The sequence below is a fragment of the Melanostigma gelatinosum genome, assembly GCF_949748355.1.
Source record: "Melanostigma gelatinosum genome assembly, chromosome: 2".
NCBI lineage: Eukaryota > Metazoa > Chordata > Actinopteri > Perciformes > Zoarcidae > Melanostigma > Melanostigma gelatinosum.
In genome coordinates, this window is record NC_136635.1 from 30,862,349 (window position 1) to 30,883,651 (window position 21,303).

A 21,303-nucleotide genomic window follows, 5' to 3' on the forward strand; every position below is an offset into this window, starting at 1 on the left:
TTCTTGCTAAAGTAGTTTTTTAGACGCTATACACTGAATGTATGTTGTACTGTAGGTTGTTTTTGATTAACAAACGGTTGATAATTGAACAAAATATGAATTCCAGCTCGGTAGCTATCGACCGAGCTAAAGTTAGCTAGGCTATATTCTACATTACGGTACACCCGTCCGCGTCATTAAGAGGTCAAAGGACAACAACAAACATGTCAGCAGGCGGCTAGTCATTGTTAGTTACATTTAATCCGATTTTAGCTGGATAGAATGCTTTAATATCGCGTATCCGTGAGTAGGAGTGATGCAATAACAATCTACCGGTAACCTTAGTCCAGTTCTGTCATGGCTTCTTTAGTGAGTTCCTCGTTACTGTCACCTGTCAGACGTTTTTTGTACCTGAGCTCGAGAACAAGCAGGACTCTCTCTGCCAACGGTTAGTAGACAGACAATGAAACTATAATGAAACAGGGATTAGTGGTTTGATGATTGACAATTGTGAGTGTGTTTTTATTTATAGGTCGTTTGAGTCAAAGGAGTTCGTGTCCAGGTTCAGCTGCAGCTCTGTGCAGGTATGTCACACAGGGACACACGACTCCTTACCAGACAGCAGAGGGGGATGTGACTAAGTGCATTTACTAAAGTAGATTAAGTATTTGAGGTAATTTTATTTTATGCAACTTCATCCTTCTTCTCGACATGTCAGACATGTTCCTTTATGTGCCGGGGAATCCTCCCACTTCTTCAGCTAAATAAACTCTTTATGAACAATGCATCGTCACAAAGCTGAAAACAGGGCCGTTTAGTTTTACAGCTCATGAAAAGTTATTATTTTCTTGAATAATCGATCAACCATTTGGTCTATCGCATGTCACCAGGATTTTCTTCAGTCTTCAAATGTCTTGTTATGTCCAGCAGTCCAACACCCATCAATATACAATTGATTATAAAGATGACAAGGAAAAGCATTGTCACATTTAGGAAACGGGAAGTATTCAATTATTAAAGTTGGCTTAAAATTCCTCAAAAATGATCGTCACCAAAAGCCCCAAGTGACCTCAAAAATATTTGTTTGTAGAAGACGAAGGAAACCACATAGTATTCACAATTGAGAAGCTGCAACCAGATTATCATGGAAATATTATAATAGTAGCCAATTACATTTCTATCAATCAACTAATAGTTAGAACGCGTAGAGCAGTAATTTTTGCAGCTCTAATTATTCAAAAATAAAATAAAATGAGTAAGCAGAGCACAATACTTGACATAACTTTATTGGAGTACAGCAACAATGAGATGCTGGATGTTTATGTGACATTACTTCAGAGTTACATGTGTATACGTCCATGTAGGTTGCTGCAAACTGCCAAATTGGCGTGCAGCAGACGATAGAACGCTCATCACAACCATAAAACTCAACTTGCAAAACATTCCTCGTGAGCGTCTCTGGTTCATTCAGACAAACGTATTTATTTTAACAAACTCCTTCGTTCCTGTTTTGCTTCTTCGCAGACAAACAAACTCTCCCTGGTGGAATGGGACTCGGGGGTTTTCCTCCCGCGGTGGCGGTTCAGCCGAGGATCGGCAGACCCTGGAGGACATCGCCAAGAGCATCCGAGAGCGGCAGTACAGGAGGGTGGTGGTGATGGCTGGAGCCGGGATCAGCACGCCTAGTGGCATCCCAGACTTCAGGTGAAACTGTTGGATGTTCATTTGAGTGTTCACGTAAACCTCCTGTCAGTATCGGGTGTATTCAGCAGGTTATTACCTCGCAGGTCTCCAGGCAGCGGCCTCTATGACAACCTGCAGCAGTATGACCTGCCCTACGCCGAGGCGATATTCGAGCTCAGCTTTTTCCACCAAAACCCGAATCCCTTCTTCACCCTGGCCAAAGAGCTCTATCCGGGGAATTACCGGCCCAATCTGACCCACTATTTTGTGCGGCTGCTTCACAAGAAGAGTCAGCTTCTCAGGATGTACACGCAGAACATCGACGGGCTGGAAAGATGTATGGACTTACTTCCTTTACGTGTTCTTCTACAAATGACTACAGGTCAGTGAGATAATGCACTGACGTTTTAAGCCACCTTGCTTTGTTTACTTGCGTGTCAAGTGGCTGGGATTCCTCCTGAGAAGTTGGTGGAGGCTCACGGTACATTTGCCACGGCGACCTGCACAGTCTGTCTGAGGGAATACGAGGGGGAGGAGCTACGAGTGAGTTATGACCCAAAACACGAAATCTACACATTCAGCCAACCTTCAGCAGAATATTTAAATGATGCTTTATCATGTTGTCTGTTTTTAGCTACGGTGAACATTAAAGGGCCAGTTTATCCCCAAATCCTGTTACCTTTAGTGCTATTTACCAATCTAGATTATTTTGGTGTGAGTTGTTGAAGATATTCGTCTTCGAGAGGTCTGTCTTCTCTCCAATATAAATGGACGATATGACCTATAAATATATATGATGCTTTGTGGTCTGTCTGTCTATCTATCGATGTATATATTGAAGAGAGGGCGGTTATCTTTACGGGTGAAATCTTCTACTTTCAGCAACACACACCAAACAGTCTAGATTGATACATTGCAGGTAAGAGGAAAAATAAGTGAGTCATAAAATTATATATATAAAATAACCATATCCATTTTATTTACTATTAGACACTTGTGCACTTACTGATTTGTCACAGTCTCACAAGATTTGGATTCTCTGCACAATAAGACTTTATGACGTCACCTTATCTTAACATAGATGACATAACACATCAGATCAGCTTCCTCAATATTCAAGATGGCAATATATTTTTTGATCATATTATTAATATGAATGTTCCATCTTGTTTCCATGCCTCACCAGTCAGACGTGATGAGCGGGACGGTCCCACAGTGTCCCAGCTGTAAAGGTGTGGTGAAGCCCGACATCGTGTTCTTCGGGGAGGAGCTTCCACTTCACTTCTTCAAGCACCTCACAGACTTCCCTCAGGCCGACCTGCTGATCATCATGGGAACCTCGCTGGAGGTGAGAGCCGCCGGCTTCAAAGCACTTCCTGTCCCAGTAGTCTGATGGTTTTACAGCTGAACCAGCACAGAGTGAGGAGGGGGGGCTGTAAGACTGAACTCTTTAAATATGTAGTTTTTGTCTTCATTAAATAGCTTACAGAAAGATGCTGACGGGACACATGGGGAGAGAGATAGATATGACACCAGGAAGCCACTGAAATTTAGGATTTTTTGCAAATCAATGAATTCCAGCAGCCAGCAGGTTTTGCTTGTTTTGCAAAAGACGTGAAAGTCCTCGTTGCCATTTCTGCAACTTTAAAAGCAGCTCTTATGTTCTGCAGCTCTTATCTTCTGTTGCTAACAGGTGCAGCATGAAGTAAGCACTGCAAATATTCTCACTTTTCATGCTGGAGAATCTGTCGGGTTGTCATATGAAAATACAACGAAATAATTTAATGCTAGCTGACGTAGTAACAAATCCACTTCTTATTGTGATAGTTTCAAGCAGCTGGATCAGGGTCTGTCTTCTCACACTCGAGGTTCTTGGTCGTAGTTACTCTTGATTCTTTATTGTTAAATATTTAGAGTCCTACATAAAACCACTGAAGGTGTTCGTGAGTGATGGACTCAAGACAAGCATCAAGTAACCACAAAGTGTCAGCTTCGACTCTGGACCCTTTGTTGCACATCTTACGTCTGTTTCCTGTCTGCATCTCCACCATAAAACTATATTAATGAGAAAAATACATCCGAAAACATATTTAAAAAAGGTTAAAGAACCTTGTTTGACATGCTTTGAACAGCTGCTCTTTGACTCTTCGCTCTGCAGGTGGAGCCTTTCGCCAGTCTGGCGGGATCTGTGCGCGGCTCCGTTCCCCGTCTGCTCATCAACAGGGACCTGGTGGGTCCGTTCGCCTGGCGCCGCCGGCCTCATGACGTCGTGCAGCTGGGCGACGTGGTCGCTGGCGTGCGAGCCCTGGTCGATGCCCTCGGCTGGACTCAGGAGCTGGACGCTCTGATGGCGGCTGGTGCTGAGAAAGTGAGTGTGTGTGTGTGTTGTGGTTACAAACTCAAGTTCTAACTTCTATGTCAGAGTTCCCATGAGCCTTTAAGGGTGGTTCACCTTTTCGTACTTAGGTTCATGGCATCTATTTTATAAAATAGCTAAAAAAGTAAAGTTGAAGCTGTGAAAACAAAACATGAGCTGAAAGACACTTAAAAGCTGAGATAATAAATCACTGTGCTCTATTTCACATGACACCAGATCTCTTTAGTAATGTTAGCTGATGAGGTCACTTGTGTTGTTTTGTGCTCTTTTATCTTCAGGCTTCAACAAAGACAGAAGAGTGACAACTGCAACGCATCAAGATGGAGGTTTGACTTTATTCACTCACTGCAACAAAAAACACCAACAGACTAAGTCTAGACTTTGTAAAATGGGGTTCGTGTGGTGATACCTGGATCTGTGGTTACATCAAAGGAAACTCACAGACTGGACAATAAGGAACTGCTACAACAGTCGAATATCAGCAAAACGCAGGTGAGTGACACGCAGGGAAAACAAACCAGGTGCTGGTTTATATGTACACTCGAATACAATTAGCAGCTTATTGATCATGTTGACATAATAATAAGAAAGATGTGCAATATTATGTTTTATTTATTCACCTCTAACTTCATGAAATGTGTCGAAAGTCTGCGAAAGAAAAGCAACGTCCGTTCGTGTGAAGTCTTTTAATTCCACTGAAAATCACTACTTTAGTGGAATTAAAAGTCCAAATGTAAAGGTCCCATATGTTATGAAGCAGGTCTGAATGTTGGATATAAACTGTGAAAGTGTAAACATGGACCCAAGCTGCAGCGGTTCAGACAGAGGATGAGGACAGGTGCATTTAGAGAAAAATAAAGAGTTTTTGAACATTAAAGCATGAAAACATGTTCTGTTATGGAACTTGAAAAATTAGCTCAATATGTCTCCTTTAAATAAATATCAATATTTAAGGGGAAAACAAGATGTTGTGTTTAGCTTTTTAATCTTTTTAAGTTATTTCCTAAATCGGCTGCTCGCTGTAGTTTTTGATCAAACAAACAGGAGGAAATAGAGCTTTTGTTGGGGACTAATGTAAGCGGCGGATGAATCCACACTTGGTGCTCTAGTATTTGTGAAAGCAGGACTGTGTGTGTGTGTTTGATTGAGTCACAATAAACTAGAGTGTGTGTTCATGGTGATGAAGGAACACCAGTGAGGCTCTTTGATGTTTTGGGACAGTAGGGACAACTTTTTACGAGGTGTGAGTGTATTTTGAACCAGCAGAGGGAGCCAGAGGACTGTGATAAAGACTCCTGTCTGACTGCTGCTTTGAATGGTGGTTCTATTTATAATTACTGACAGACGAGGCTGTTGTTGACTAAATAAAAAGTGAACTCTAATATGTTTTATTAATATGTCTTCATTCAAATCAAATCAGAGCTACTTAACAAATATCAGGAAAAGCTCAAACATAAATGATTATTAATTAACATCAGTTAGGTTTGTGTTTTAAGTTATTTTCCTCTCACTTTAATCTGCGTTAAGTACGGCAAGCTCCGAAATATTCCTCCATATTAAAATACATTAATAAAATAAAGTCATACTTACATTTATGAAGGATTGGCTCTTAAGTTTAAGATGTTATTTGGCTTCCTAAAAGTGTTATTTCGTAAGTTATCCAACAGCTTGTGATGCTGCAGTGACTGATTATACTGATTACATGATTAAAGTCTATATTTAGCGAAGACATTTCTCAGGTTTTAATGGCGCCGTCTGATCTGATTAAATCACAAACTGAAGCTACTTGTTCCTGAGAATGTAAGAGTCTAAGAAGGACTTTACATAATAAATATCTGGTGCAGCTCAATCCAGGACACAAGTTTGTAAGTAAAATAAAACAAATATGATACTTAAAGACGTAATGACGGTCTTCATGCTCAAGTAAAGATGGAAGTCTGGCTTTAGTGATCCAGAGGATATTCTTTTTGCCTCTCTGGTCGTCTATTATTAAAGATTAGATGGAAAAATGAAATCCAGACGACCAAAAATCAAACGGATCATTGTCAACTACCGAGGCGTTGAACTCGGTCGATACAGAAATGACAGATTTGCTGGACGTGGAAGATTGAAAGTGAAACCTTCACTGATGCAGACGGTCAGAAGCAACACGGTGTCGTTTTACTCAAATATGATCAAAACCAAGATAACAAGGAACAAGGAACCATGAAGATATATATATATATATATATATATATATATATATATATATATATATATATATATATATATATATATATATATATATATATATATATATATATCTCTCTCGCTCTCTCTCTCACTAGTATCAGTGTTGGAGTGTATTTTTCCCGTCAGTCAGATGTCCATCCATCCATCTCCAAAAGTTAACAGGCCAAACTGGAAACTCTCCAATGGCGCTTCGTGACCTCCCAGTCAGCAGCAGCTGCGGAAGCATTTCTTGAAGAACTTCTTGAACTCCGTGTTGAAGATGGTGTAGATGATGGGGTTGAGAGCGCTGTTGACGTAGCCCAGCCAGGTGACGGTGCTCACCAGACCGGGGGGGACGTCGCACGTCACACAGACGGCCCTCGTCGTGTGCACCGCGAAGAACGGAGTCCAGCAGAACAGGAAGCAGCCTGCATGTAAACAAAGAACATATATTTGTATATGAACGTCAGAGGTAGTCGTCAAGGTTTCGTCCTGGGTAATAACTTCAGACGTCGTGCTTGCATTCATCGTCTTCGGTGCCAGCAGTGAAATAAATAAATAAATGCAACACTGTAAATCTCAAAATGTCACAAAAAATGTGAGAAATACACATCTGGGGGTTATTCTCTCACCAGTTATGCCTTTCTTTGTACCAGTCAATCATCACATAAATCAACCACGTGACGTGTTGGAGGGCTCGAAGCAATTCAAATGCTGGCACGGTGATGTCCTCCTCAAAGAGAAACGTCTTGTCTCTTTGCTTTGTGTTTTGTGGCTGACGAAGGTGTTTCACTCCAACTGAGTACAGACATGGTAACGTTATTTATTTACTTGTTTTAGTTGCATGTGGTGGAAGAGCGATTCAGAGCCTTTACTTCAGTAAAAAGCACAAATACCAGGCTGTGAAAAATACTCCACCACATGTTAAAGTCCTACATTAACGAGGAGGCAAGTAATTAATCAGCAAAATGTAGCAAAGTAAAAATACGCATCGTGCTGAAAAATGACCCCTGAAGATAATTCACTGTTGAATATCTATCTTGGGTGGTTTAATATATTTTACGTACAAAACACACGAACTTATAAAACACGACTCCAGTCGAAGTACACATTTCCCAGAATTATACAGTCTGTGAGTAAATGTTACTTTCCACTATTGTATCATCACCACTCTGACTGACTACGCAACTACAAGTTCAAAGGCAGCTGTAGTCTTAGTTTTATCAACATGATCTCTCCTGGTGTAGAAATGCGTCCTTCAGAAGTTAATAAGTAAATAATAAAAACGTGTCGGACCGTTCTGCACTTTTCTTTATGACGTCCTGTCTCCGGCTTTAGCTTCATAGCCAGATGTTGACAGATGTGCTGCTGTCTCTTTAAGTCTGAAGATTTAGGTTTTCTGGCTGTAAACTTTTACAAGTTTCATGCCTTTCAGTTTCATGCCTGCAAGCTTCATTTTTTTTAAAGTCATGAGATAAAAAGAAATCTCACACACTTACAGATTTATGACATGAAGAGGTTTTGTACTCAGTTGTGTAAATAAAACGGAGGATTCACGAGAGACAGAAGACTTTTGACCTCTAACGAGCAGACTGGAGACGGTTAGAGATGAGATTCACAGAAGCAGCTGAAAGGACCCGAACACTTCAGCGAGGAGGAGGAGGAGGAGGAGGAGGAGGAGGAGGAGGAGGAGGAGGAGGAGGAGGAGGAGCATCAAGAATAAGTGTAGAAACAGACCATCTTCTCTCTGACGGTCTCTTTGCTGATGGAGGTCTGATAGAGGATCAGGACTACACTGAGACTGATTCAGGACCAGTTAAAAGCTCCTCACTGTAACTTTAATATACTGTAATTATGGAAAATAAATGTCAAGCTGAATGTAAGACTCGTTGAATGGATGACCTCATGCTGTAGCTGCAGGCAGAACATAACACTTTTATTTCACAGCCGTCCCTCCTTATCTGAAAACAAGTCTCTCTCTCCTCGCGTTGTGTGAAGATTCAGCTTCAACGGGGAAATGCGTCACACGAGGACGTTTCATTGTGACTTGACAGCGACTGTGAATGATTCACGACCGTGCTGACGTCATTAGAGATGAAGTAGAAATGTAACGAGCCTGCTGTCTCATAACTTTCATCCCGAGACATTAGTGCTCAGGGGGGTTTGATCAATTTTGCATTTTCTTTTTTCTCAGAAAGTCATTAGAACCAAAGGAAGTAAAAAAAGATACAGAAGAAGAAAACTTTTATACATTCAATGGCCACACAAGGACATCTTTGCTATCCGAGTGTGAAAACATGATTTGCATCCCGACTTCAAACTAAACAAAAGCACAGACTCAACAAACACACGTGAGACCTCTGCTGGAAAATGATAACCCGCCTCTAATAAGCTCAGGTCCCGTGATCAGCGGACTGAATAACCGTGTTATACGTTTGTCTCCGGCGTCGTCACACGTCGGTGAACAAACGCGTCCGAGCGATTTATTAGCTTTGTGTCGAGGGTTTGATGGATGAGCTTTAGGTCTCTCCTTCCAGGAGATGGGAGGACTTTGCATAATGTGCAACAGCTGTAAATTATAGTGTTTAAATATTGATTGTGAAGAGAAAATATACTTTATTGTCCCCAAGGAGATTTTTGTCGTGGGCAATAGTGCTACACACAGCTGCAACAAAAGAAGACAACAGAAGCAATATAAAGAAGAAAGATGTGTATAATATGGCACTTGGCTTGTGAGATAAAAACTATAAATACATCATAAAAATGAGGAAAGAAATCGCAAAACCATGAATATTGATGTGTTGTGCTCTGCAGTCGACGCTTTGCACTGCACCTCGTCAGTCTGTTGACATAAATTTGTGTGGACGGTTCCATAAACATGCAGCAGGTCAACATTTCTGAGATGAATTTGTTCATGATGTATCTTGTGATGCTGTGTGATTAATGAGCTCCAAACACAGCTGCTGCTGCGCTGCCAATTTTAAACAGGCGAGTCATTAGTATATTGAACTGTTCAGCACTTAAACGCCTCATCTGCTGTCACAAGCAGCTTTGCTTCCATTTCCTGCTTCAGTGAATAAACAGATTACTGAAGTACACGAGTGGCCATAATGTAAGGCACGATGCCCCTTGACAGCACAGGAAACAACATTTTCTCTTTTATAAGTGGAAGAATATCTTCTACGAGAAAACAAACAGCAAAGAGGCAATCACTTCTGAGTGGTTCAGTATTCTTAGAAAGAGAAAGCACTCAAAAGAATCTAAATATCTATTCACGTAGATAATACCTTAAACAAGAGGCACTCAAGATGCCCGACGTCCGACCATACACACACACACACACACACACACACACATACACACACACACACACACACACACACGACCCAGATAATGACATGACCCCTGAAGTCCTTATTTTATATGATCTATTTATTTACTTTTAAATATATTTTTTAACAGGGACAAATGTAATCTCGATACTTAAAATGCCCTCGTTAAAGAACATCAGAGACTCTTCGAAGCACGGCCCTCAGTCTCTACGCCAAATGTAACTTCAAATCTGTGAAGAAACCTCAGATCTCAGATATCCAGCGAACGAACACGGAGTCAACCGATCACAGGAGCCGTCAAACTGTCGCTGGCGTACAATCAGCGAGATGCAGAAATGTCACCTCTGAGAAGAAACATAAAGAAGCTGCAAAATAAGCTTTTATTCTGAAGGGTAACTTCCTAAGTTGACAGAAGCAACTAGATACTTTTTTTCTCCAAATTGTTACTTCTCTGCCTCCCTGATGATGTCATAGTGATGTCATCAGGTCATTGTCAACTTGAGCTCGGAGACTACCGGTACATTTTTATTTTTTTTCAATTAACAGAAAGACGGAGTTATAAACTGGTAACGTGGAGTTTGAAAGACGTTGGATTCAACCAGTCAGAGACGGCGTAATAACAAACGTTGCATTATGGGAAACGTAGGCTCCAGTGTTTTGGGAAGTTTGACCAATACTAAAGACTCAAAGTCAGTGTCGATCTCTCGAAAGTGAACAGACTTTATGGAGATGGAAACTAAATTGTAAATAAACGGACACCTGCCGGCCAATGAGAAGCGAGAATCTTCAGTGAACATTAAGCTGCAGTTAAACAAGCGTTGAGTCAGATTAACCCCTTCACTATTGGATCTAGACCAGATCTGAGGACTCTCTGGTCCATGTGATCTGGATCAGTAATACTTTCTCGCTCTGGCCTGTGGTCTATTTTGCAGACGAGGGATCAGTTTCATTAAATTTGCAACATGCAAGCTGCAGTTTGGAGCATCATTAGATGACTGGAGATCATTTTCTCTCTCTCGTTCATTTTGACAGGCTTCACTAAGCACAACAACGATCAAATATAAATGTTTGTGCACCTTTGAGTCACAAGTGATCTTCCAGAGCAGAGCAGAGGAAACTTGAATAGCGTCGCCCGTGTTGTCATTGTGTCCCGTCCATTAACGCGGATGAATCAAAACTCTTTCACGTTTATTTCATGTGGTGGTTTGTTTACTCTGTCACTGGGGAAAAACACACTTTCCTGATTTATTTTTCTTCAAAGTGACGCTGCTTGTTACTGGACACAAATGAAACCCTCCCCATCTGACAGTGTCGGAGCGACACCCATGTTTGTTTGTTTGCATGCAGTCAGGAGACGCATGATTCCAGCCTGAGCGTATAAGTTGTGTCTTTTTGAAACAGTCTCCTTTACCGAAGCTTGAACTAAACCTACAAGCAGCGAACTGACAGAGACGCAGAGTCGTGATTTGTAGTTCCGGATTAAAACCACAGACTGTACATAAGAAGTGGATGTAATTATCGTGATGTCACCCATTGGTTTGTGGACTGATGTTTTGAAGCCTCGATATTGGGATTCTGACTGTCGCCATCTTGGTTTTTTGCAACCAGAAGGGACACGAGAGGGTGGAGCTAAATACAACTGAATATTTGTAGGTTCAAAGCGTTTTCGCATGGGTTGCACTTTAAAACATGGTTCTTTAACTGTTACTATAGCTGTTGTGTGCCTCTGATTGGAGGAGAGGGACAACACGAACACTCACCTACTACTACAGGTAGCACCTGCATAGCTTTCCTCTCCCTGCCGTTGATCTTGGCTCTCTTCTTCCTGTGCAGCTGCTGGCTGAACGTCAACGTGGGCACCGAGTTCTCCCGGTACTGCCGAGGATAGGGAATCTCCTGCTGCATGTAGTCGTCCGAGTCGTCCAGCCGAGACTGGGCCAAGTCCCTCTCGATGATCCTGGGCAGAGGCATGGGCAGCGGCCCGGGGATGGTGCCCTCCAGCGGGGGGAGGGCGGTGGCGACGGCGGCGTGCTGCAGCTTCCTGCAAGCCTCGATGCTGCTTCGCAGCTTGATCTTACGCGACGCCTCCCAGTGCCGTAGCCCGCGGAAAACCCCGAAGTAGAGCAGGACCATGATGGGGCAGGGGACGAAGAAGGAGCAGACCGAGGAGTAAACCACGTAGTTGTTGTCCTCCAGCTTGCACTCGGTGGGGTCGCGGTTGGGCACGCTGTTGATTCCGAAGATGACGGGCGAGGCCACGGCCAGGGCCAGCAGCCAGGTGGCCGACAGCAGCACGAGCTGACGGTGGTCCACGTGTTTACGGTTGTAGTTCAGTGGGATGGACACGGCAATGAACCTGAAAAGGAAAGGAAGCTGCGTTGTAGATTATAAAGAACATGTCGAAAAGACTTAACTGTTGTAACATCGGTTACGTAATGCCTATTAGATATTTATTCCACATTATTTCAATTACTTTGTATTTGTCAGATATTAATCAGTAGTTGTAGGTCACTCCAAAGCTTTAATGTCTTTAATTTCTTCAAAGGGTTACTTTAAGAAGACGCTGCTCAACATGCTGCTAAAAATTGTCAAAATAAGGAGTTGAAGACAAATGGAACGGTACCTAGCAGCCCTGCTGCTCCGACAGAAAGTCAGCAGTCGCTGTTAATTACTACTTTTTACTGGTGTTTCATGTGTGAAATGTAAATTGTCTGTTTGTTATGTGGAGACCTTCTGCAGCTCCATCTGCTGTGTTTTTCATTGACACTTGAGTTGTATTCTGTCTTCAGCATCAGAGACTAACACAAGCAGTGACTATTTAACACTTGTATGTTAAACTGTTTTATAAATGAGACCAAATGAATGCATTCAGGTGGAGCGAACAGACTCTAGTTCTTTCCTGTCATCAGTCAAACTAACAGAATGTACGCTCCTTTCATATTAGATTCAATGTTATGAGTCGGCTACAATCATCCGAACAATACGAACATTCAGGCTCCCTCACGTGGCTTTGCACTGTGTTGATTGTTCAATGTTATGCACCACCCACCATGTCAAATTCCTTGTAAGTGCATACCTTGGCAAATAAACAATTATGATTCAGATAGAACTAACTAGAACTAAGCAGCATTTTAAATCTCTACCAGGCTGTTTGCATGTAGCATTCATAACTATACCCGTGAAAATGAATGCACTGTAGTTCGTAGATTTCCTGCAAAAGCAAATTGTATGTAATCAACGTAATCATCAACCAGCAGAAAAAGTCACAAAGCTCCCTAAACCTAGCTAAGTATTTCACGATCTTTTACTAAATTTAACGAAGTATTTTCACAACCTTTTCCTAAACTTAACGAAGTATTTTCACGACCTTTTCCTAAACTTAACGAAGTATTTTCACGACCTTTTCCTAAAGTTAACGAAGTATTTTCACGACCTTTTCCTAAACTTAACGAAGTATTTTCACGACCTTTTCCTAAACTTAACGAAGTATTTTCACGACCTTTTCCTAAACGTAACAAAGTATTTTCACGATCTTTTCCTAAACTTAACGAAGTATTTTCACGACCTTTTCCTAAACTTAACGAAGTATTTTCACGACCTTTTCCTAAACTTAACGAAGTATTTTCACGATCTTTTCCTAAACTTAATGAAGTATTTTCACGACCTTTTCCTAAACTTAACGAAGTATTTTCACGATCTTTTCCTAAACTTAACGAAGTATTTTCACGATCTTTTCCTAAACTTAACGAAGTATTTTCACGACCTTTTCCTAAACTTAACGAAGTATTTTCACGATCTTTTCCTAAACTTAACGAAGTATTTTCATGATCTTTTCCTAAACTTAACGAAGTATTTTCACAACCTTTTCCTAAACTTAATGAAGTATTTTCACAACCTTTTCCTAAACTTAATGAAGTATTTTCACGATCTTTTCCTAAACATAACGAAGTATTTTCACGATCTTTTCTTAAACTTAATTAAGTATTTCACGAACTTTTCCTAAACTAAACGAAGTATTTCACGATATTTTACTCAACCTAACTAAGTTTTGTAAGACATCGTACTGTTGTATGAGGATACGTTGTGTCTCCTGTAGAATATTCAAACAGTATCTGTTGTCTGATTCTTTAATGGATACAATTCTAATCTTGTTTAAACTTTGAGATAAATATGACTCCTCACCCTCCCACCTCCACATTCCCTCGTTCCGTTGGCTCACAGATTAAAATCAGAGGTATGATTGACGTCTTCATCTAAACCTTGACCAAACAAACACTCACCTGTCCACGCTGATGGCACACAGGTTGAATATGGATGCGGTGCACAGCATCACATCCATGGTCATCAGGCTGTCACACACCACCATGTTCAAGGTCCAAACTCCCCCCTGAAACTACACAGAAATAAAACACGCACAAAAAAAACACCAACTGATTCGCTGTTCTAGAGCAAATATGTTTAATCCTCTTGCACAACTGCAGCTCAGTGTTGAGACAAACATTCCTCCAGTGAAACACTTTCTCCTCACTTCTCTAACTTCTCTTCGGGTGAACATGGCGAGGTTTTAAGACTCCTCTAATCCAGTGAGTGCATGCGAAAGAACCTGCCGGCGTGACTCTGATTAACTGTTTGCAGCCAACGCAGGTCACAAGATCACAAATGCAGCTCATAAGGAGGACGTAAGGGGGGAAGCCTCAGTAGGGCATCTCTGACACAGACAGGGAAGCAGGCAGGTGGCGTTTAATACTTTATCAAGGGCTGGATTATCCTTTCCAACGTCTTTATAATGCCTGGAATATTGTGATTCATGGACCATGCCTCTCCTAATAACCAGTGCGAACCCCCGGTGTCTCCGTAGCTCTTAATTGATCCTGATTAAACGAGAGAGGCAGCACGTCGATGGTCTTTTTTACGGATTAGCTCAAGCGTTGATCCTTTTTATTATCTTAGGCGGGATGGCTCAAATATTTGATTTTCTTGAGAATTGTGAGATTCATTAGACTGCTATCCGTGTAAGCGTGTGTTTTTACACACTAGAAACTGAGGTGTGACGTGTCTGCAGGTGTTAGGAGTGACACAGGCTTCTTTAACGGATGGATTATGAAACAATGGGCCTCTTAGCACAGACCCCCACGACTCGATCTACACTGGAGCAAAACGGCAGACTGACAGAGACACAAAGCGACTGTCAGTGACTTTTTATTTTGGGTGTCTCTGTTTCACGCGTTTAGTCATTTTATCAATTTTTGTAGTTTTTTGCACGTCTTTGTGGTCGATCTGTCTCTCTGTGGTCGTTTTGTGTCTCTTTGTGGTCATTTAAACGTTTTGGTGTTCATTTTACTCGTCTTTGTAGTTGTTTAGCATCATTGCTTTGCATAGTTATTTTGCACAACTTTGGTTTTGTGTGTCTTTCTGGTCATTTGGTGTATTGCTGCAGTCGTTGCACATCTGTGTGGTTGTTATGTGTGTCTTTTGACGTTTTGCATGTCTTTGTGGTGATTTGGAGTGTCTTTGTCGTTATATTGCATGTCTTTTGTAGTTTTCTGTTTCCTTGTAGTCATTTCGTGACTTTCAACAACATTCTGCAGAACAATCGTAGAATGGAATATTGATCAACTTGTCTGCATAAGTCTATTTTACACAAACTGCCGTCTTATCTTTCATTTCCAAAGTTGTTGGACCCTCATCTCGGTGTGAGCTGCAGAGACATTTTAAGAAACAGGATTTAGGAACATTTCAGACACTGAATGAGAAGTATTTGTTGGTTAATGGAGTTTGCGGTTTGTCTCTTTTATGTGATTTAAAAAAATAGTAATTCTGTTGTTTTAACTGGTTTGTTTTTGAAGACTTATCTGTGTTTTTATATGGTGCCGGTGTGAAACTGACCAAGACCCCCTTTTAAATGAGATTCAGAATCTCAATGGTGTAATGCTGGTTAGATAAGGTCAACAACAACTGTTGCCAAACTCTGTTTAACAGAGCAGCAGATCCACACTGACACTGCATAAAACACAGATATGAAACACGAACACTTCCTGATATAATGACCCCCCCCCCCCTTGACCCCTCGTGCGCCTCGGTTTTGTACCCGGTTGCCTCGTTCAGTGATGCTGGGTCTCCCGTAGATCTGCGCTTACCTCTGTGTAAACAAAGAGCGGCAGGACCAGCACCGCCAGCAGCAGGTCCGCAAACGCCAAACTGACTATGAAGTAGTTGGTCGTGGTTTTTAAAGCCTTCTCCAGATACACGCTGAGGCACACGAGCACGTTCCCACCGGTGATGATCACAATCAGCAGAATCCCGAATATCAGCGCCGGAAAGTTGAAGCCAGCGACCGCAGCCTCCGGCAGCGTGTCGTTGTTGAAGTCGGTGGAGATGTCCGACATGGTCGCCGGTGTTCCGCCGCGCGCCGCAGACTGACGGGCTCCTTGTCCGACGGAGAACGACTCTCTCCGGGGGCAGTTTTCATCTATGAGCCGTATCCAGCAGTCCAGAGATAAGCACGAGCGTACAGGTGAAGTCCGAGAGAGTTTTTTTCGGCCCCGTTGAGGACGCTCATCTGACGCGTTCAGGCTCCAACACCAAGTCCGCGCTGCGTTAAGCTCTCCAAAACGCGCAATACGATCCTGCTTTGTATCCGCTTTATCCAGCACCCCTCGTTTCACGTGTCTTTTACATTTACTGGACCGCAACGACGAGGCTCTCACAGCATTGTGTGGAACAGTTTCCTTGTCCGTCTTCTCAGCCCGCTCCTGAAGGAACAAGTTAGCAGAGTGGACGAATCCGGAGGCAACAGCTGATTCAAGCCGTCTGCACAAAGCTGCTTACCGTGAGCAGCGGCAGTGCGAATCAGCTGTTGGACAACACACACCGTCTCAGAGGGATGTTTTCTTTCGGTCGTTGAATGAAACACGTCATGATGACTCCGATTTGTTGATTCGCAGGTTAAAGAAAATCTCTTCGATAAAACTCGACCAAATATGGATGAAACATGACATTTTAGAGCATATTTTAATGTAAAGCAGATCATCATATTGAAATGCATTAAAAAGATAGAAGCTTGTAACAACAAATCTATTAAAAAAATAATTCTCCCCGTTAAAGGGTTTTTTGGGGAAGTGTTTCCGTTGTGAGCGTCCCGGGACAGAATATGTAGTAATTGTCCTGCAATTACTATTCAATTTCAACTGCTAGTTAGCAGGACGTGCTAACGTTTGCAGCTATAACATAATATGTTGGAGAGATGAATCCTCGGGGGAGAGGATTTAGTTTGAGAAGTAAATGCAGCGACAAGGTCAGAGGTGAAAGAAAAGTTCTGGCTGGAAAAAATAATAATCAACGACCACTTTCACTGGAAAATGTGTTTAAGGATGAAGAAAAGCCAGAGGTTTCAGTCTTTAATGATGGAATGATGTTCTAGATGTTCTGACATTGTAGTTTTCTTATGTTGAACTTGAGTTTTTCTGTGAGTTTGTTGGTAAAATCTTTACAAATCTGATTCATCAAACTCTCTAAACGTCGTTGAATCAACGTCTCTTGTTCACGAGCAGGTGCGTGTTTGAGAGACATAATCATGAGCACTACTATTCTCTTATACTATCAGTCTACTACGACTATTGTACTGCCACTGCTACATTTACTACTCGACATTCTAATACTACTATACTACTACTTCTACATTCGAATGAAGTAAAACTCAATTTGAATAATCTATCCTTGACATATCTTGCTTCATTCTTGTTCAACAGAGATGTCTTATCTCAAACTCTGACCTTCTACATTCATTTTAACGACATGGCTGTGAATCTCATTCAATTAGATTTACCCTGTTACCACCCAGCCAGCAGTTTCTTTCACCTTAATCCCCTTTGGTGTGTTGCTGCCTCTTGACAACTGATTTCACAGGTCAGTCTGTCCCTGAATGAGCCTATGGTGGCTTTGTTAACCCTGCAGGTAGCCCCACACACGCACACACGCACACACACACACACAAATGAAAGATATGGAGGTGAGTGAGTCGTGATTTTACCCTGATATTTAAGAAAAAGATGGGGGCTTCTCATTTCGTCTGGCAAGGAGACTTTAGTGTTTAAAAAATCACAAGACGAAAGAAGTGCTATTAGACCGAGCTGATTGATGGGATAAGGCTACTTACTGGGGTGTGTGTGTGTGTGTGTGTGTGTGTGTGTGTGTGTGTGTGTGTGTGTGTGTGTGTGTGTGTGTGTGTGTGTGTGTGTGTGTGTGTGTGTGCGTGTGTGTGTGGGGAGAGCCAGATGGTGTGCGTCCCAGTGATTAAACCTGACCACCAAATGAAGATCAATGACCAGATAAGTAAAAGTAGAAGAGATGGATAAAGAATAAAAAAGACAGACCACAGGCAACTGAAAAGATAAAAAGAAAATGTCAGACGGATGGCGGAGCAGATAAACATTGGGAGGAGATAAAGACACAGGAGGAGAAGATAAAGGTGAATAGAGCGGCGTCAGAAAATCAACTTAATAAACACTTGTCTCTTTTCCCAACAATAAACCAATTCGACGTTTTAAATGTCACACCAGACGTTTCTTCAGCACTGACAAATGCATTACATTTTGCAGTGCATGCTGGGAGATCACTGCTAAAGAAATCCTTTGAAGTTCAACTTCAAAGAGGTTTTTATTAATATGGTTTAAAAGAAGATATCATGATTTATTTATGACTTCATGACTCAGCCTGTTGTAGAAGCCAGTTCTGTTGATTCAGCAGGTCTGACTTTCAGAGGTCACAGTTTTTACAGAGAAACACAAAAATCTGCCAATTTTTGGGCTGAAAGATTCGTCCTTAAAGTTGCAATATCTTCATTTATTTTGGCCGGAACCATTTCTGCTGTTATTCATTCATTATTCTGTATTTACCGACATTCTGACGGTGAATTCATTATTTAATGACCCGGAATGTAATTACGGTTTCTTTTGAACACTCTGAGTTTTTTATCAGGCTAAATGTTTCGGGGAAAATTGAAATGATGTGACTCATATCAAACCCGGAACTCGGGAATCATCAGCCTCATGTGACTGAATGGAAATAACGATAAATCATGTAAAAAGTGTTTCTTTGCTGACAGGCAGACGCACAGTCTCTCCTGATGTCTCTGACTTTAGTTATGTCCATAAAAGTTCATCAGGGGAAAACATCATGCAAAGGCAAATCTTTCTAACGTTGTTTTGGGTCCTTTTTGTTGTTCAGACCTGCATTTAACACCGATTTTACACAAGATGGTGAATCATAAAACATAAAACTTGAGAGTGATGTACTTTGAGTTTTTTCTGTGATCTGTTTTCACTCCAGTATGAAGTATTCAGTTAGGTTCAAGAAAAGATGAAAAGAAACATTAATGCTTACTTTTACATGGAATGGAGTATTTTTGTTTGTTATTAGCACTTTACTAAAGGTTCTGAAGGTTCTCTCTGTCTCTGTCTCTCTCTGTCTCTATCTCTCCGTCTCTCTCTCTCTGTCTGTCTCTGTGTCTCTCTGTCTCTGTCTGTCTCTTTCTATCGCTGTCTCTCCATCTCTCCGTCTCTGTCTCTGTCTGTCTCTCTCTCTCTGTCTCTGTCTGTCTGTCTGTCTCTCTGTCCCTCTCTGTCTCCCTCTCTCTCCGTCTCTGTCTCTCTCTCCGTCTCTGTCTGTCTGTCTCTCTCTGTCTCTGTCTGTCTGTCTCTCTCTGTCTCTGTCTGTCTGTCTCTCTCTGTCTCTGTCTGTCTGTCTCTCTCTCTCTCCATCTCTGTCTCTGTCTCTGTCTGTCTCCCTCTCTCGCCGTCTCTGTCTGTCTCTCTCTCGCCGTCTCTCTCTGTCTCTCTCTCTCTGTCTCTGTCTGTCTCCCTCTCTCGCCATCTCTCTCCATCTCTTTCTCTCTGTCTCTGTCTGTCTCTCTCTCTCTCCGTCTCTGTCTGTCTCTGTCTCTCTGTCTCTGTCTCTGTCTCTGTCTGTCTGTCTCTCTCTCTCCGTCTCTGTTATTATGATTACTATTATTATTGTGGTTATTATTAATATTGAACCAATAAGTCATTTTTACCACGTAGTACTTAAGAAGTTAATTTCAGTTTATTCGTTAAGATTTTTTTGATTTTATTGATATTTTTGATATTTATATTTAGAATAATATCTTATCATAATTTACTTATTATTAATTCCTCATATAGTTTTTAAACTTAAAGGCTGATCTTAGTGATTATCAGTGTTCTTTCCTTTGTCTTCTTCTGCTGCAAACAGCTTGCGAGGACGAATAAAGTTGTGTTGAACATTTAAATCTGAGCGCTGACCGTCACTGATGTTGAGGCTCCTCCCGGTGGTCAGATGGGAAATCAGCAGAGGAGCTGTGTGTGTGTGTGTGTGTGTGTGTGTGTGTGTGTGTGTGTGTGTGTTCAGTGTTAGTGAGGAGCATCTCTGCATGGAAACATAACGCATGAGCTTCATGTAACAACATGACACTGAGCTCGTTGTTCCCACACAGAGGAGATGTGTGTGTGTGTGTGTGTGTGTGCGTGTGTGTGTGTGTGTGTGTGTGTGTGTGTGTCTGTGTGTGAGAGAGAGTACTTAGTGCCATGTATGTCAGCCTGGTGTGTGCGCACAGTGGTTCCTTGTCCACACGTGACGCCGTTATGAGTTTCCAGTTTGTTCCAGTGTAACTTGGTGTCATTATTACTGAGGGAGAGGGAAACAGCGCTGACCCTTTAGTGTTTGTTTACCGGCCAATCAGAGTCGCCCATCGCTGACAACATGGAGGAGAAGGCTGTTTCCTTATCGTCAACAAATCCCATAAAAAGACTGAAACCAACAAAAGTGTCAGTCCGTCTCTCGATACTGTCTGACTTCCTGTCTGTGGCTCTCAGCTCCAATCCCATTGGTTCCTACTGAAGATGTAAATCTTTAAGAAAAGACTCAAATGTATAGTTTCATTTTTACCATATCAGTTATCAGTCACTTCCTAAAACAGCCGGTCGCTGTAGGGGGCTCAGTCCTCGCCATGTTGAGAGCCGTCAAGAGGCAACAGAAATGCTCCCAATCTCGTATATGGTACCTTTAACATTTAATATTAAAAACGAGTGTATATTCTGTTTGTTATACTGATGAGAGGAAATTAAAAGAATGAGAATGTTAACTCCACCTAAATGCATCTATTGGCTAAAAAGTATTTAAGATATTTAAGTGTTTACAATCACACATGCATGAAACAAAGTTGTGATTTATTCAAGATAATGAGCAAAAATGCCAATAAACAATGTTTGGGAACGTTCATTTTTGCACAGATTTGCTCTTCTCATGACTTATACATAAGGCCTATTGTGAATCGGGTCTCGATGGTTTATCACATCGTGTGTCCCCAGAAAAAACACTTTCAGCCCTTTACTGTTGTTTCCATTGTTAGCGCTGTTAGCTTCTAGCCGCCGCCATGTTGAGAGCCTAATGGAGGCAATTGATGTACATCTTTTTCTTGTTTTAGTGACATTCACATTGTTCAGTTGATGTTTCTAGTTTTGTCAGCCCTGTGAAACAGATTTAATCTTGTTCTAGTCGACTTACTCCCCTCATGTCTGACACTATCTGATGTTTACAATGAGAGACATGTTGAAACCAAAGACTCCATGTTTTTAAGGCTCCACCGACACATCTACTGGAAATATTCTAGATGTGAGACGTGTGCGTCATTTTACACACACTTCCCAGAAAAGTAGCGTAATGTAT

The 21,303-nt window shown here is 41.6% G+C and overlaps 2 protein-coding genes across 2 annotated transcripts; one reads left to right on the forward strand and one right to left on the reverse strand.

The window, feature by feature from the left end:
* Window positions 1-4: 4 nt before the first annotated feature.
* Window positions 5-5,404, forward strand: sirt3 (sirtuin 3). The gene is made up of 8 exons (XM_079282709.1): window positions 5-427; window positions 512-563; window positions 1,504-1,683; window positions 1,767-1,999; window positions 2,105-2,205; window positions 2,849-3,010; window positions 3,821-4,030; window positions 4,318-5,404. The coding sequence occupies exons 1-8, from the start codon at window positions 337-339 to the stop codon at window positions 4,339-4,341; spliced, it is 1,053 nt and encodes a 350-aa protein (XP_079138835.1). The 5' UTR covers window positions 5-336; the 3' UTR covers window positions 4,342-5,404.
* A 1,071-nt stretch (window positions 5,405-6,475) lies between these two features.
* drd4b (dopamine receptor D4b) lies at window positions 6,476-15,968 on the reverse strand (the record flags this gene model as incomplete). The annotated part of the gene is made up of 4 exons (XM_079285589.1): window positions 6,476-6,678; window positions 11,343-11,938; window positions 13,863-13,975; window positions 15,720-15,968. 4 exons carry the CDS (start codon window positions 15,966-15,968, stop codon window positions 6,476-6,478), a joined length of 1,161 nt encoding a protein of 386 aa, XP_079141715.1.
* Window positions 15,969-21,303: the final 5,335 nt, after the last annotated feature.